The sequence below is a fragment of the Manis pentadactyla genome, chromosome 4 (genome assembly GCF_030020395.1).
Source record: "Manis pentadactyla isolate mManPen7 chromosome 4, mManPen7.hap1, whole genome shotgun sequence".
Taxonomy (NCBI): domain Eukaryota; kingdom Metazoa; phylum Chordata; class Mammalia; order Pholidota; family Manidae; genus Manis; species Manis pentadactyla.
Window position 1 is genome coordinate 97,738,889 of NC_080022.1, and position 15,743 is coordinate 97,754,631.

General features: G+C 33.2%; 1 protein-coding gene across 13 annotated transcripts in view; it reads left to right on the forward strand.

Moving 5' to 3' along the window:
* The window catches only part of ST7L (suppression of tumorigenicity 7 like), a 177,920-nt gene that overhangs the window by 33,163 nt on the left and 129,014 nt on the right, over nt 1-15,743 (forward strand). For all 13 annotated transcript variants that reach the window (XR_008997084.1, XM_036921525.2, XM_057500532.1 and 10 more), the window contains 5 exons: nt 8,134-8,288; nt 9,743-9,840; nt 10,104-10,218; nt 12,822-12,894; nt 13,754-13,856. Coding sequence is in view for 12 of the 13 variants with exons in the window: in XM_036921525.2 (XP_036777420.2) it covers nt 8,134-8,288; nt 9,743-9,840; nt 10,104-10,218; nt 12,822-12,894; nt 13,754-13,856 (544 nt within the window). In the remaining variant the exon portion in view is untranslated. The remainder of the gene's footprint in view (nt 1-8,133; nt 8,289-9,742; nt 9,841-10,103; nt 10,219-12,821; nt 12,895-13,753; nt 13,857-15,743) is intronic.

Below are 15,743 nucleotides of genomic sequence, written 5' to 3' on the forward strand. Positions count from 1 at the left end.
AGGTATAAGCCTCTATACTTTGCGTTTGTAGTTGCTGTAGACTGATCTTCCCTCTGACTGGCCTAATGCCAGGGTAGGGTTTGCTGGTTTGTGAGCCAGGTGGGGCAGGCCGGGAGAAAAGTTCAGTAGGCTGCGTGTCAGGGAGGGTGTCCTTGGAGCTGCGTAGCCAGGGAGGGAGGTGGATCACCTGAAGATCATGAAAGCTACCAACCTGCTGGTCAGAGTGCACCCGGACAATTTTGTCTACATGTCCTTTCTCCTGAGCAGTAAGCTCTGTGCAGTCCTTGCCCCTTTAGCAGCCCTCTTGCTAAGGGCTTCCTTGTTAGAACGTCTCTCAGACTGCGTGCCTTTTGTTTGTTCCAGAGCAGTCAGATGTGGATCCCTGCTTTCCAGAAGCAGCTGGAATCTCAGTCTCTACAGGAATTCTGCCTGTCTTAGCTTCCAACCCCCTAATCATGAGCGTATCATGCAAGCACTATGAAATGTAGGTTCGTGCTCACAGAGCAGATCTCTGAAGTTAGGTATTCCGCAGTCGCAGTCCTCCACTTCCTCCCCGCTCTGTTTCTCTTTCTCCCGCCAATGAGCTGGGGTGGGGAAAGTGCTTGGGTCCCACCAGGCCACAGCTTTGGTATGTTACCCAGTTCTGTGAGGTCTGCTCTTTTCTCCAGGTGTATGCAGTCTGGCACAGTCCTCTTTCCTGTTACTCTTTCAGGATTAGTTAGTTGTATTAATTATATTTTCGTATTATATGTGGTTTTAAGAGGAAGCCTCTGTCTCACCACTCATGCCACCATCTTTAATCCCTCTCAAGGCAAATGCATTGTTGAATTGCATTATAGGGGACAAGAAACAGCTGTGTCAAATAATAGACCAGAAAACTTGAAATGACAGGCTGGTAAGTGAGATACTTTGGGAAATAAAGGTCTTGAAAAGCTCCCACATATTTTTGGGAATCTCAAAGGCCCCATGCATGACCAAGGTTGGGCACACAGTCTGAAAAGACTGAAGAAGGCCCTAAGCTCCCATGTCTAACTTTAAGGTTTTACACTAAGTAAAGGCTAAGACTGGGTTGTAAACAGCCTGACTAAACACTGAAGGTATGCGCCAATGCACACAAAGAGCCTGTCTGCAAAGACTTGGTTTTTTGTTTTGTTTTTGTTTCCAGGTGTTTAAGATATTTTCTCTCAAATCATTTGCTGGCCACTAAGCCAAAGCAGCAGAGACTTTACTGGTCTTCCATGACAGAGAATGCAAACTTTACAAAATTAGTTCAGAAAAGTCATTAAACAACTCTAAGAAGCAGCAGCAACAAGACTTGGGGATGGGGAAAATCTGATTTCTAGAGCTGCTTGATTATAATACTCCAAATTTCCAGTTTTCAGGGAAAAAATTACAAGACATACAAAGAAACAACTTGTCCTCCATACACAGAAAAGAAATATAGGAACTATCCTTGAGGGAGTCCAGACTTTGGATTTCCTAGAGAAAAACTTTAAATCAGCTATTTTAAATATGCTCAAAGAGGTAAAGGAAGCCATATACATAAAAATATAGGAAACATGAAATGATGTCTCACCATTTGAGTATTTTTGTAAAGACAAAAATTAGAAAAACGGGTTAAGTGTAAATTATAGAATTGAAAAGTATAACTGAAATAAGAAATTACCTATAGGAGTTCAGCAGTGGATCTGAGCAGGCAGAAGAAAGAAATAATAAACTTTATTTAGGTCAAATTGAGGTTTGTCAGTCAGAGTATCAGAAAAAAAAATGAAAAAAAAAAAAACAAACAGAGCCTAACAGCCCTGTGGGACACTGTTAAGCATCCCAACCTATGCATAATGGAACCACAGTAACAAAGGAGACAAGGGGGAAGAAAGAATATTTGAAGAAATGAGGGCTGAAAAATTGCAAATTTGATGATGAAAGACATGGATATACACATCCAAGAAGCTCATTGAACCCTAAATATGACATACTCAAAGACATCCCCAGTGAGAGACATAAATAAAGCTTTCAAAAACCAAAGATAAGGGGAGATTCCTGACAGCAGCAAGAGATAAATAACTCATCATACATAATGGATCCTTAATGAGATTAGCAGCTGATTTCTCATTGGAAACCATAGAAGGCAGTTGGATGACATAGAGTTTTGAAAGAAAGAGAACTCTAAACTAAGGCTTCTGTATCCAGCAAACCTATCCTTCAAAAGTGAAGGAGAAATTAAGATATTTCCACATAAACAAGGACTGAGAAAGTTCATTGCTAGTAGATTTGTCCTATATTAGAAATGCTAAAAGGAGTCCTCCCACCTGAAAGAAAAAGATACTAGACAGTCTGAACTCCACACAAAACAATAAACACCAGTTTAGGTAACTATATGGGTAAATATAAAAAAGTAAGTATTAATATATTTTTCACTTGCAATTCTTCCTTTGTTCTATATCATTTAAAAGACAATTATGTAAAACAATAATTATAAATCTATGTTAGTGGACATAAAATTCATAAAGTGTAATTTGTGGTCATAACATAAGGGCTGAAGAGCTATATAGGAGCAAAGTTTTGTATACTATTGAAACTAAGTTGGTATTAATTCAAACTAAATTGTTATAAATTAAGATGTTAAGTATAATTATTATTAACCCCTAAGAAATAATTTAAAAAATATGTGGTGAAGGAAGTAAGAAAAGATGGTATACTAGAAAATATGTGTCTAACACAAGGCAGTAACTTAGGAACTGAAGACAAAAAGGAAGGACATGTAGAAAAATGGCAGAAAAACTCTTCATTATCAATAATTATTTAAATGTAAATAGGTTAAAACTTTCCAATTAAATGCATTGATTGGTAGAATGGACACCCCCTTCCCCAAAAAGTCCAACTCTATGCTGTCTTCAAGAGACTTTAGATACAAAGACACAGATAAAAAGTAAACATATGAAAAGATATATTTCATGCAAATGGTAACCAAAAAGAGATGGTGTGACTAAACTAATATCAGACAAAACAGACTTTAGAACAAAAATTTTGTTAGACAAAGAATGACATTATATAATGATAAAGAGTTTCAATTTATTGAGAAGATATAATAATTATAAACCTATATGCATCTAATAAGAAAGCCCCAAAATGTATGAAGCAAAAGTTGACAGAATTGAAGGGAAAAATAGACAGTTCAACAATAATATTTGGCAGCTTCATCCCATTTTCAGTAATGGATAGACAAAAGATATACAAGGAAATAGTCTTGAACAACACTATAAACCAACTAAACCTAACAGACATCTACTTAACACTACCCAAAGCAGTAAAATACAGTCTTCTCATGTGTATGTGGAACATTCTCCAAAATATACCATGTATTAAGACATAAACAATTCTCAGTAATTAAAAAAAATTAAAATCATGCAAACTACTCTGACCACAGTAGAATGAAAATAGAAATCAATAATAGAAGAAAATACGGAAATTTCACAATGTTGGAACATGTGGAAATTAAACAGTGGACTCTTAACCAAGGAGTCAAAGAAGAAATCACATGAGAAATTAAAAAAATACTCTGGGATGAGTGAAAATGAAAACACAACATACTACAATGTATGAGATACAGTGAAAATAGTTCTCAGTGGAAAATTTGTAGCTGTAAATACATTAATAAAAAAGAGAAGGTCTCAAGTCAATAATTTAACTCTATAAGAAACTAGAAAATGAAGAGCCAGCTAAACAAGCAGAAGGAAGTAATAAAGATTACAGTGAGATAAATAAAATAGAAAATAGAAAAACAATAGAGAATCAATGAAACCAATAGTTGCTTTTTTTTATAAAGCAACAGAATTGACAAATTTTTACCTAGACAGGCCAATTAAAAAAGAAGTCTCCAATTACTAAAATCACTAATAAAATTGGGGGCATCTACTGATCTGACAGAAATTTAAAAATTATAAAAGAATACTATGAATAATTATATGCAAATCACATAACTTAGATGAAATGGACCAATTCCTCGCAATGCAAAACTACCAAAACTGACTCAAGAAGTATTTTGAAAATCTGAATAGACCTATAACAAATCAATAATTTAAAAAGCATCAGTAATTTTAAAACTTCCATAAAAAAGAAATCCAAGGGCTAGATTGCTTCAGGGGTGAAATCTACCAAGCACTTAAAAATTAACTCCAGTCCTTAAACTCTTCAAAGAAATAGAAGAGGAAATAAGTTTCTCTAATTCATCCCATGAGGCCAGTATTACCCCTGTACCAAAACCAGACAAGGATACCACAAGAAATGAAAACTGTATAGACTAATATCCATTATGGATATAGATGCAAAAATCCTAAACAAAATACTAGCATACCAAATCCAGCAGCATATTAAAAGACACCATGAGGGGTTTGTCGCAGGAAGGCAAGAGTAGTTTAACATGAAAATCAATGTCAGGTACCACAATAATAAAATAAAGGAAAAGAACCACATGATCATGTCTATTGATGCAGAAAAAGTATTTGACAAAATATACCATTTTGTGAGAAAAACATTAAAAAACAAACAAGCAAGAATGGAAGGAAACTTCCTTAGACCGATAAAAGACATCTATGAAAAGTTCACAGCTAACTACATAATGACAGACTGAAAACTTTCCTTCTAAGATCAAGAATAAGGCAAGGATGTCTGCTCTTGACCCTTATATTTAACATTGTACTGGAGGTGCTAGCCAGAACAATTAGGCAAGAAGAAGGAGAAAAAATGACTTCCAAATAAGAAAGGAAATAAAATCTGTTTATTCACAGATGACATCTTATATGGAAAAATCTTAAAAGAATCCACACACAGAAACTTTTAGAGCTAGCAAAAGAGTTCAACAAAGTTGCAGGAGACAAGATCAACATATAAAAATCAGGTGTAATTCTATACACCAGCAGTGAACATTCTGAAAAGGAAATTATTAAAACAATTTCATTTACAATAGCATAAAAATATTAGAATACTTAAGGATTGATTTACCCAGGGGGGCGGGTGCAAAACTTGTATACCGAAAACTACAAAGTATTGTTGAAAGAAGTTAAAGAAGACCTAAATAAATCAAAAGACATCCCATGTTCATGGATTGGAAGAATTAATATTAAGATGGCAGTACTCCCTAAGTTGATCTACAAATGTAATTCTTATCAAAATTTCAATTGTCATTATTGCAGAAATGGACAAGTTGATCCTAAAATTCATTTGGAATTGCAAGATACCTTAATTAGCCAAAATAATCTTGAAAAAGAACAAAGCTGGAGGACTCACTTCCTGATTTCAAAACTTACCGTTAGCCTAAATAGTTAAACCTTAAGGTAGACAGCTAGATTAGTGGAATCAAATTGAGTCCAGAAATAATCCCATACACCTATGGTCAGTTAATTTTTGACAAGGGTCCAAAACCATTCAATGAGGGGAAGAATAGTATTTTCAACAAGTGATGCTGGCAACTGGGTGACCACATACAAATCATGAAGTTAGACCCTTGCCTCATACCATCAGAACAATTAATTCAAAATTAAAAGACTTAAGTGTAAGAACGAAAACCATAAAACTCTCAGAAGAAAACATGGGGACACATGTTCATGATTGAAGATTTGACAGTGGTTTCTTAGATATGACACCAAAAGCACAAGCAACAAAAGAAAAATTAGATAAGTTAGATTTCAAAATTTAAAGCTTTTGTGCAGGATACTATCAAGAAAGTGAAAGGCAACTGATAGAATGGGAGAAAATATTTGCAAGTTTTATATTTGGTAAGGGTCCAATATCAAGAATATATCTAAAACTCTTAGAACTCAGTGACTACAAGACAACCCAATTAAAAATGGTTAAGTACTTGAATAGACATTTCTTCAAAGATAGTTCCGTGACCAATAAGCACATGAAAAGATGCTCAATGTTATCATTAGGGAAATGAAAATGAAAATGAAAACCATAATGAGGTGCTCTTTCACAAGATGGATATAACCAAGTGGAACAAAACAAAACAAACCACCATAAAATAGTGTTCACAAAAATGTGGAGAAACTGGAACCCCATACACTGCAGGTGGGAATGTAAAATGGTGCAGCCACTGTGGAAAACACTGGCACTTCCTCAAAACATTACAATTAAAATTATCATATGAGCCAGCGGTTTCACTCTTAGACATATACTGAAGACTACTGAAAGCAGGTGTTCAAACTAAAACCTTTACACAAATGTTTATGGTAGTATTTTAATAGCCAGAAATTGGAACCAATTCAAATGTCTGTTAGCTGATGAATAAATAGAATGTGGCATATCCATACAATGAAATATTATCCATCAAAAAAAGGAAGGAAATACTACTACATGCTACATGAATGAGTGTTGTAAATGTATTAAGTCCCTGAATTATACAATTTAGAGTGGTTGATTTTATGTGAATTTTACCTCAATTTAAAAAACAACATTGCTAATAATAAGATTCATTGGGCATTCATAAAATTAAGTTCTTGTATTAATATTTCCTTTTAAAATACTTTTGAACAAATAAAAGCTTTATGGAGGAAGAACCACTTATATTGTAATACAGTATGTTTATATTTTGATTCTACTTTATCAATTTATACCATTTAGATCTCTTAAAAGTGTTTTTATTTTGTTACTTAAAAGCATTTGAGTTGTATTTTAGAACAGCATTTAGGGAGCTTGGTGTTTAAAGCAGCAGCATATCTCATGCTTCAGAGAAATCCAGTGTAAAGTAATGGAGAAATCTCTGTTGACTAGTGAAATTATTATATACTTGAATTTAGAGCATTGTGGGGAAAATGGAACTTCCTGTGGCCGAGATCCTCATCGGACCCTGAACTACTTGATGTAATTGGCCTACTGCTAGGCTAATGCTTCCACAACCATAGACAATGAGATATCATTGACTGAGTCACTATATAAAGAGCTTCACTCAGTGCTCTGGGCAGAGGCAGAAACAGAGGTGGATTATGGACCTGCATACTGCTGGATGCAGACATGATTCAGTGCAGTAGAAATATAATGTGAATCATTTGTGTAACTTTAAATTTTCTGATAGCCATATTTAAAAAGTAAAAAGTAGGTGAAATTAATTTTAAAATTCTTTATATTCAAAATATTAAAATAACATGTAATCGATATTTTAACTATTAATAAAGTATTTTACATTCTTCTAAGTCTTCAAAATCTGGTGTGACATCACATCTCAATTCAGACTAGACACATTTCAGGTGCTCAATAACTACATGTGGCCAGTGACTACAATACTGGACAATACAGACTTAGATAATCAGAACTAGGACATTGTATCCACAATAGGTATTCTTGTTATTTCTGGGAGTGGAAAAGAAACGTTCTCTTTCTCTTTTTCTGTCCAAAAACAAGTTAGTTTATCTTACTAGCCAGCTTTTGATTTAAAAGATACACAAAGAAATCTTTTGTGTTTTAGTGGAGTGAAGAAGAGGAAACTTGGGGTAACCATTGGTGTAACAGGTGAGAGAGTGTAGGAAGACAGACTAGAATTCACACCAAGGGAAGTTTTGCTGCTGTGTGATCCTGTAAGTCCAAGAAAAGATGGGGTAGCATGTGGAGGAAGTATTAGGGTTGGAAAAAAGTGTAGTCCCTGAAGGATGTATTTCTGAGTCAAACATTAAAGGTGCTGAGTTGGCTAGGGGACTTTCTTCTCAGTCTTCACTCTCTCCCGTACCTGCCCCTAGATGGATATTACAACATATATAGTAACTAAGAGCAGGTATGACCACTAAAGTGTATAGTCCCTTGAACTACTTTTTCAGATAATTCTTTATACATCTTACTGTTTTCACCCCTTCCGCAAAAGTAAAGTACAGAACAAAGAGTCAGGGAATGGATATAGAAGTAAAAATGATAGAAAGCAAAGACAAGCAAAGAAAGATAGAAAAGGAGAAGAGCTGTGGAAACTGACATAAAGAATATATCAGTATTCTCCTAATAAATTAAAACATTGAGTGTTTATTTTTCTTAAAGCAATGGAAAGTGTAGGTAAAGTAAGGAAATGTGACAAAGAGCAAAGGGACATACCCAAGAGAAAATGATTTCTTTACCATTTACTTAAAATTGCCTTGCTTGCTTTCTTCATAGCTGTGCCACTGCATATGTTCTACTGGCTGAGGAAGAAGCAACAACTATTGTAGATGCTGAAAGGTTATTTAAACAGGCACTCAAGGCAGGAGAAACAATTTATAGGCGGTCACAGCAGTGCCAGCACCAAAGTCCTCAGCATGAAGCTCAACTGAGTAAGCAAATTTGAACTGATCTTTACTTGTCTTTTAGTTCCTGCAATTGGCTCTTCTATGTTTACTATACAGAACAGTATTTTTTTTAAAAATTAATACTTACAGGTTAGCTACTTTGCATAAGAGATAACTAATCTATTCATAATGCTTACAAGTCAGCAAGACAAATATGTATTAACTAAAAATATGCATTAGCTAGAAAATGCTTGTGCAAGGGAACAGATCTGCTCTGGCTATAGAGAGATGTGCTGCTCTGAGATTTAACAGTAATTTATTTCATGAGAGAATTGGGCTGGTCATTGGAGAAACACAACTCAAAAATATTCAAGATTCAGGAGAGCCTTCTTATTAGATAAGCAGCTCTTAACCCCAAGCAGTAAGAGAGGTATATGTATCATTTGGTTTGCTCTTCAGACTATATGTATCTCCATGTAGTGTCAGGGAATGGCCCGTTTAGCACAAAACCTTGTATTTGGTTTTGGTCTTTCTTTAGTTGGTTTTTCTTTATGATTTGCTTCAGATCTTATGGGCCATAGCAACTGAGATCCTTTCCACTTGTATGGATACTCTCCCAATTATGATTGAGACACTTTTACCAAAAATGTTATACTCTGTAATGCTGCTGCTTCCTGCTTTTTTGGGAGGTGGGGGACAGAGGACTCTAGTTTCATGATTTTGGCAGATAGTGTGGGCAATAAATTGAAATATGTTTACATATTGCATTGTCTGCTAGCAGTTAAGTTCTAAATCTTTTGTTTGTGGAAATAGAAATTTGGATAATGTTTTCTCTCTAAATATTGATGTACAGTATGTTTCATTAAGTTATTATAGCAGAACTGTGGGAATATATCATTTTTCAGCCTGGAACTAATAAAACTACATTTGTAAAAATATTCATGCCATTTGTCCTTGTGTAATCTCAAATATGGTTGAGATAATAACAGAAATATTTGTTAACCCTTTCTAGAAATAGTTTTATTGTTTGTTACTAGCTGTTGATCAGAAGTTTGCACTAGCCATGGAAGGTCTGTTTTGAACACCTTTTGTCAATTAAACAATAGAAAATATTAAAATAATAGACTTTATGCAGAAACATAAAGGAATAAGCCAGTGCTATTTCTTCCTATTTATGTGTTTTTTATATAAATATTAAAATTTACTTGTGAGATATACACATTATATATACTGTACTCAGGTTGTTTACTGTTAGAGACAAAATAATTCAGTATACATATGTATTATAAGCTTTTAATAAAAAAACTTCAAATATATACAAAAATAGAGCAGTATAATGAACTCCAATTCAATGTTCATCATCTAATTCAACAATTATTAATATTCTTACATTCTGGCAAATTTAATTTTAATTGAACCTTCCAGGATAATATGTTAATGAAATAGCAGGCCATAATACAAAAGTGATAGTTGTATCATTTTTTGTTTATTTTAAATAGGGAGAGATACCAATGTACTGGTGTATATTAAAAGAAGGTTGGCAATGTGTGCAAGAAAATTAGGAAGAATAAGAGAAGCAGTAAAAATAATGAGAGATGTAAGTAAATTTGATGGCTGGACATTAATATTTATTTCTCTAAAAACTGAAAATGTGGTTTAAGTTGACAGTTTTTTAAAAGCAGAATCATTGTTTTTTAATTGGTAGTTTTTATAACAAGATATTTATTTAGTATACATAATATTTCTTAGGGTTAAGTCTACAGTTTTGTTAATGAAAGAATTTCTATTTTAATGAATTTGATTCAGGTCCATTAGTTCCTTTCTTATAATTTTAATCTTTTTTTTTCTTTTAATATACAGCTGATGAAAGAATTTCCTCCTCTTACCATGTTGAACATCCATGAAAATCTCCTAGAATCACTTTTAGAATTACAGGCCTATGCAGATGTTCAGGCAGTTCTAGCAAAATACGATGGTGAGTGATATTTGTCTTAGTTGATAGTATGGTTAAAGTATTTTTTTTCTATTATGTAATCATAAATATCCTATTCAAATACTTATGTGGTTTTCTCTTTCCTTTCTTACCATTCAGTATTTAGAATCTGTGGAAATCAAGTATCTTCTTTATCAGGACTTTTGGTAGCAAACAAAAAGTTTGCAAAGAGGAACTTTTCTTATGCCAAAATTTATTCGTTTGTTTATTGAGGTGTTTGGAATGCAGTAATGAAGAAGAAGATATGTCTTAGCCCTCTTAGGATTTACAGTTTAGTGGAAAAGAGAGACAAATGAATAGTAGTTATATTGAAGCATAGTGTGTTGAGTGAGGTCATTGGAGAAGTATGAAGTGTTATGTCCATAGGATGGTACCTCATTTGTTTTGGAGTGTCAAGGAAGGCTAACAGAAGTTGCTTAGCAATGTGTATAAGAGTAATTCAGAATAACATTTTACAGTACTTTTTAGTTACAAAATATAATTATCTGATCCTTCAATAATCTTGTGAGGTGGTAGGATAAGGATTTTTACTATCTCCAGTTAGTAAATGAGGAAGCAGGAGCTGAGGAAGGTTAAGTAGTTTAAGCAAGGTCTCCCAGCCAAGTAAGTGGCAAGCCTGAACTTAAATCCAGGTATTCTGTTTCTTTATTCACTAGTGTTCTAATAGTAAAAAGTCAATATACATTGGTTATTTTTATTATTATACTGTAACAGTGCCTGTTTACCACAAATGGAGTTGGAAGAATTTTTTTGTCTTATTTTATGTTCAATAAAAAAATCTTTATAATAGAAAATTTTAAAAAAACACAATCATAGAGAACACAATATATCATATATTGAACCTCATATAGCTACCTATCCCCAGTTGTCAACCCATGGCTAATATCACCTATCCCTCTACCCATTGCTTATTTCTGAATGATTCACAGATATCACTAGCTTCATCTGTACATATTTCAGTAGGTATTTTAAAAGATACAGACTTTAAGAAAAAAAAATTAACACAATACCATGACTGTACTACAAACATTGCCAATAAATCCTTAATATCATCAAATATTTAATTTTTGTTCAAATTTCTCTGAATGTGTCATAACTTTTTTCTTTTTAACTGTCAATTTGTTTGAATTGGAAAGAAAAGTACATCTCCAGCCACTGCATTTTAATCTATAGTTTCCTCCTCTCCCTTGCTTCCTTTTTTGAGGAAACTGGGTCATTCTTCCTGTTGTTTCTCCCATTCAGCACTTGCTCATTGCATCTCTGTGATGTTATCTGATATATTTTCTCCTGTAAACTGGTAGTTAGCTTAAGAAGCTTTATCTGACTCAAGTTCCTATTTTTTGGCAAGAATACTTCATTCGTCATACTCTGCATTTTCATTTCAACCAAGTATCTGATTGTCTTTTTTTTTTTTTAATGGAAGAATTTTTAAGAATCATAGCCTTTCTCCTTATTCTGAGGGATACATTTTAACCTAAATGAACTTTTAACTCCAAGATGAAAACATCCTAATATCTTTGATGTCTTTCACTATACAGTACACATATAAGTCACTTATTCACCCTTGTCCTGTTTTCTTACCCATTAGCTTGGGAATCTCCGTGACTTGGAAAGATTGAAATATGTTACACCTGGAAAGAGAAATGTAAACATCTGGAATTCTTAGGAAGTGCTTCTGAATAAAGTAGGCTCATGGAGAAATTTGTGAGAAATTCTTTCCATATGCAACTTATCAGATGCGTGGCCTGCTTCTGACACTTAAGAAGAATAAGCTTAGGGACTGAATATAAAAAATCAGATAGGACCTGATTCATTAAAAATAAAATAATACTAATAACTTAGGTATTATTCTGTGTTTTCAGTTCTTTTGATGATTCCTCAGTTTTTACCATTCTAGAATCATGAAGAAGTTGAAAGCAGATTTCTTTCTTTAGTTGTCCATTTGCTGGTAGAACTCTGGAATTTAAAATTTCAAGAGAGTTCTGTGGTCTTACTCTCCTGATAACATTATTTTGGGCATTCTTTAAGAAAAGATTTATATAAATGATTTCATTATAGTTCCTGATTTTTTTATTTTATTAAAAAATTGTCATTTAAGAAAATGTAGAATATACAAAAACATAGGAAGAAAAAAAATTAAAATCACCTGTGGTTTTACATATATACATATTTTAGTCTTTGTTTTTCTCCACGAAGAGGTAGAATAACTTTTTGCATGGTTTTAGCTATACTATGCCTTTTTTCCCAGAATAATATTATTGTAAGCAGATTATTATAAACATTTGCTGAGCACTTTTCATTATTGTGCTGAGGGATTTCACAGACATAATTTAATCTCTGCCAGAAAAATGCCATTTCCCTGTTTTGAGAAGAGAAAACTGAGGTTAAAGAAGTAGCTTCTAGTTCAAGGTTACATAGCTAGTAAATAGTAGAATCAAGATTCATACTCAGGTCTCCCAACTACATATCCACATGCTTCTACTACTTATTATATCTGTTGAATTTGTACTATGAATTTTTCTTATTAAAAATTATCGTAAGGTATTTTTTGTGATTTTTAGCTAAGTTGAAAATTATAATTACAGATATAAGCCTTCCAAAGTCAGCAGCTATCTGTTACACAGCAGCACTATTGAAGACAAGGACTGTTTCAGATAAGTAAGTAGTTATGAAACTACCGTAATTTAGAATGACTGCTAAATTCGATACAGGTTTCTCACACTATCCCAAAGTTCATTTTATATCACTTTGCTTTTAACAAAGACTTACAGTAGTATCCATTTCATATAATCAAAAGAAATCCAAAGAGTATTTCTGCTTTTACGAAATGGTAATCGCTTTTTCGCTCTACACCATTTCAGCTTATAAAAGATTTCATCAGAATGCTCTACTTTTGGATACCAGGGAAAACCTGTATTATGTTTTTAACCACTGACTTTAAACAATGCTCTTTTTCCTCCCTATTTCCTTCCAAATAACCTTTGATCTTATGGGACTTTGAGGCTTCTTACTATGTCAAGTACAAAGAGCAAGGTTTTTAGAACTAAATAAACCTGGGCTCAAATTCAGTGTATCACATACCAGCTCTGGAACTTTGGGCAAATACTGAGTTTGAGTATCTTCATTATCTGTAAAGTAAGAGTAATAATTATGTAGAGTGGCTGTGTGAGGATTATGTGCGTTAAATGCTGAAAGCAATGCTAGAAAGAAAGTACGTTCATAGTAGCTATGATGACAATGACAAGGTATATGGTAGGGAAATGGTTTCATGCTTTCTGTTCTGAGATTCTAATTCTGAGTTATTCTGTTTTCCTTATATTTCAGCCTGCTCTTAATTTCTCTTAATTTCTTTATTTCTTTTCATGTTTACATGTTTACATATTTCTTTATTTCTTTACTTTCATGTTTAGTAGTTATTTGGCTTTGTCTTAGACTCTGATTCAAGGAACTAGAGTATGACCTAAATTCATATATATATGCTTTACATTCATTTCTTCATTTTGTGGTTTTCTTATAGGTTCTCTCCAGAAATGGCGTCCAGAAGAGGGTTAAGCACAGCAGAAATTAATGCTGTGGAAGCAATTCATAGAGCTGTGGAATTTAATCCTCATGTTCCAAAAGTAAGAAATTTTATGATGAAAATACTTCTATTTAAGTTTATCAAATTGAAGGTTCAAGTCAGACCTGTTTTAGTCTGCTATATTTTGATACTTATTATTCGCTTTAAAGTGGGTGGTGTGGCATGTAGAAAGATGGATAAGAGTGGTAGTTCACTGTAGGCTCTGTAATTGCTGTCAAAAAATTTGAAATGTGTTCACTTAGCTGTTCCTCTTACTGTAGTTATAGAGAAGAAATAAAATGGTTTGATATTATTAAAGATCATTCATACGTAAGATCATTAAATCAAATTTCCTGTTACTGTAAAAGCTTTTTACATCTAAACAGATGCCTGGGTTTTGAACTAGAGGTGGGTATAAAGACTAAGACAAATAGATTAAAATAATCAATGATAGGAAACAGATGTGGAAGTGCCCAGAAAAACTGCTGAATTGGTATTTATTTAGTCCCAGATGAAACTGTACCCATCTCGTTTGTCTTTATATTGTACACCTTGCAGACATACAGGTTATTGGTTAATCTTTGCATGTTACCACCCAAGGTGAAATTTTGGGTTTTAAAAACAATGCCTATGTTAGGAAGTATAGAATATTAAAGAATAGATGCCTTTACTACAAAATGTGATTATAACTTGATTCCAGTGTTAGTGGAATGTAGAAGCCAGTAAACATAAAAAAGATTAATTTCTGTAAGATAATCTCCAAGAAGTGTAAATTGTCTGTTAGAAAACTAAGTAGTCAAGAAAATTACTGAAAGCTAAGAATGAGAGTCAACAAATATTCATGCCATTCTCTTATTAAGTGACAATGGTCCCATACATTTAAATAAAAATTTTATTATGTTCTAGAAATTTGCTGTATGAATGACAGTGTGCCTGTAGTTAACACTGCATTGTGCACTGAAATAATTGTTAAGAAGAGTGTAGATATCATGGTAAGTGTTCTTACTGCAATAAAAAAAGATATCATTAAAAAAAATTTTATTATGAATTATAATACATACACAGAAAAATGTAGAAAACAGAAATGTGCATCTTCATGACTTATTATATAGCACATGAGTGCAAACTAGCACTAAGGTCAAGAAACATTACCAGCCCCAGAAGCCCTCCTGTCTGCCCTTTCCCAGTTGTAACTTCTTCCTTCCTGACTAAAGGTAACCACTATTCTGATGTTAATTATATTCATTTCCTTCTTTTCTTATAGTTTTGGGTCTATGTTTCCCTTACTGTTGGCTTTATAAAACAAGTCAAGGAGTGGTCCTCTTTTTTTACTCTCTAGAAGAATTTGTATGGAATTAGAATTATGTCTGCCTTAAATAATTGGTAGAATTTGGCAATCAAGCCATCTGATTCTGGATTTTTCTGTGAGAAGGATTTTTGTTGATAATATTAATTTTTTTTGTTTAATAGTTCATTACAAATTCAATTTATTTAATATTTCCATAGCTATTCAAATTTCTTGTTTCTTCTTATGTTAGATTTTGGTAAGTAGTATTCTCCTAGGAATTTATTTCTTCCAAATTTTTAAACTTATGGGTGTAAAGATTTCAAAACATCCTTTTATTACTTATTAGTATTTTCAGGATCAGTTGTAATATCCACTGTTTAACTCCTAACACTGGCTACCCTTTTTTTCACTTGATAGATTCCCCAGGATCTATCAATTTTATTAGTCTTTGTAAAGGCCAAGCTCTGGCATTGTTGATCCTCTCTACTGTTTATTTTCTGGTTCATTCATTTTTGCTCATTAGGCCTTACTTCACCTTTATTTGGGCCTTTTTTACTATTTTTTTATTTTCTATATCTTCTCACATAGGTACTTTACTTGAAAATGTTTTCCAACTTCCACTATGATTTCCTCTTTGACTTAAAGGTATACTTAACCCTT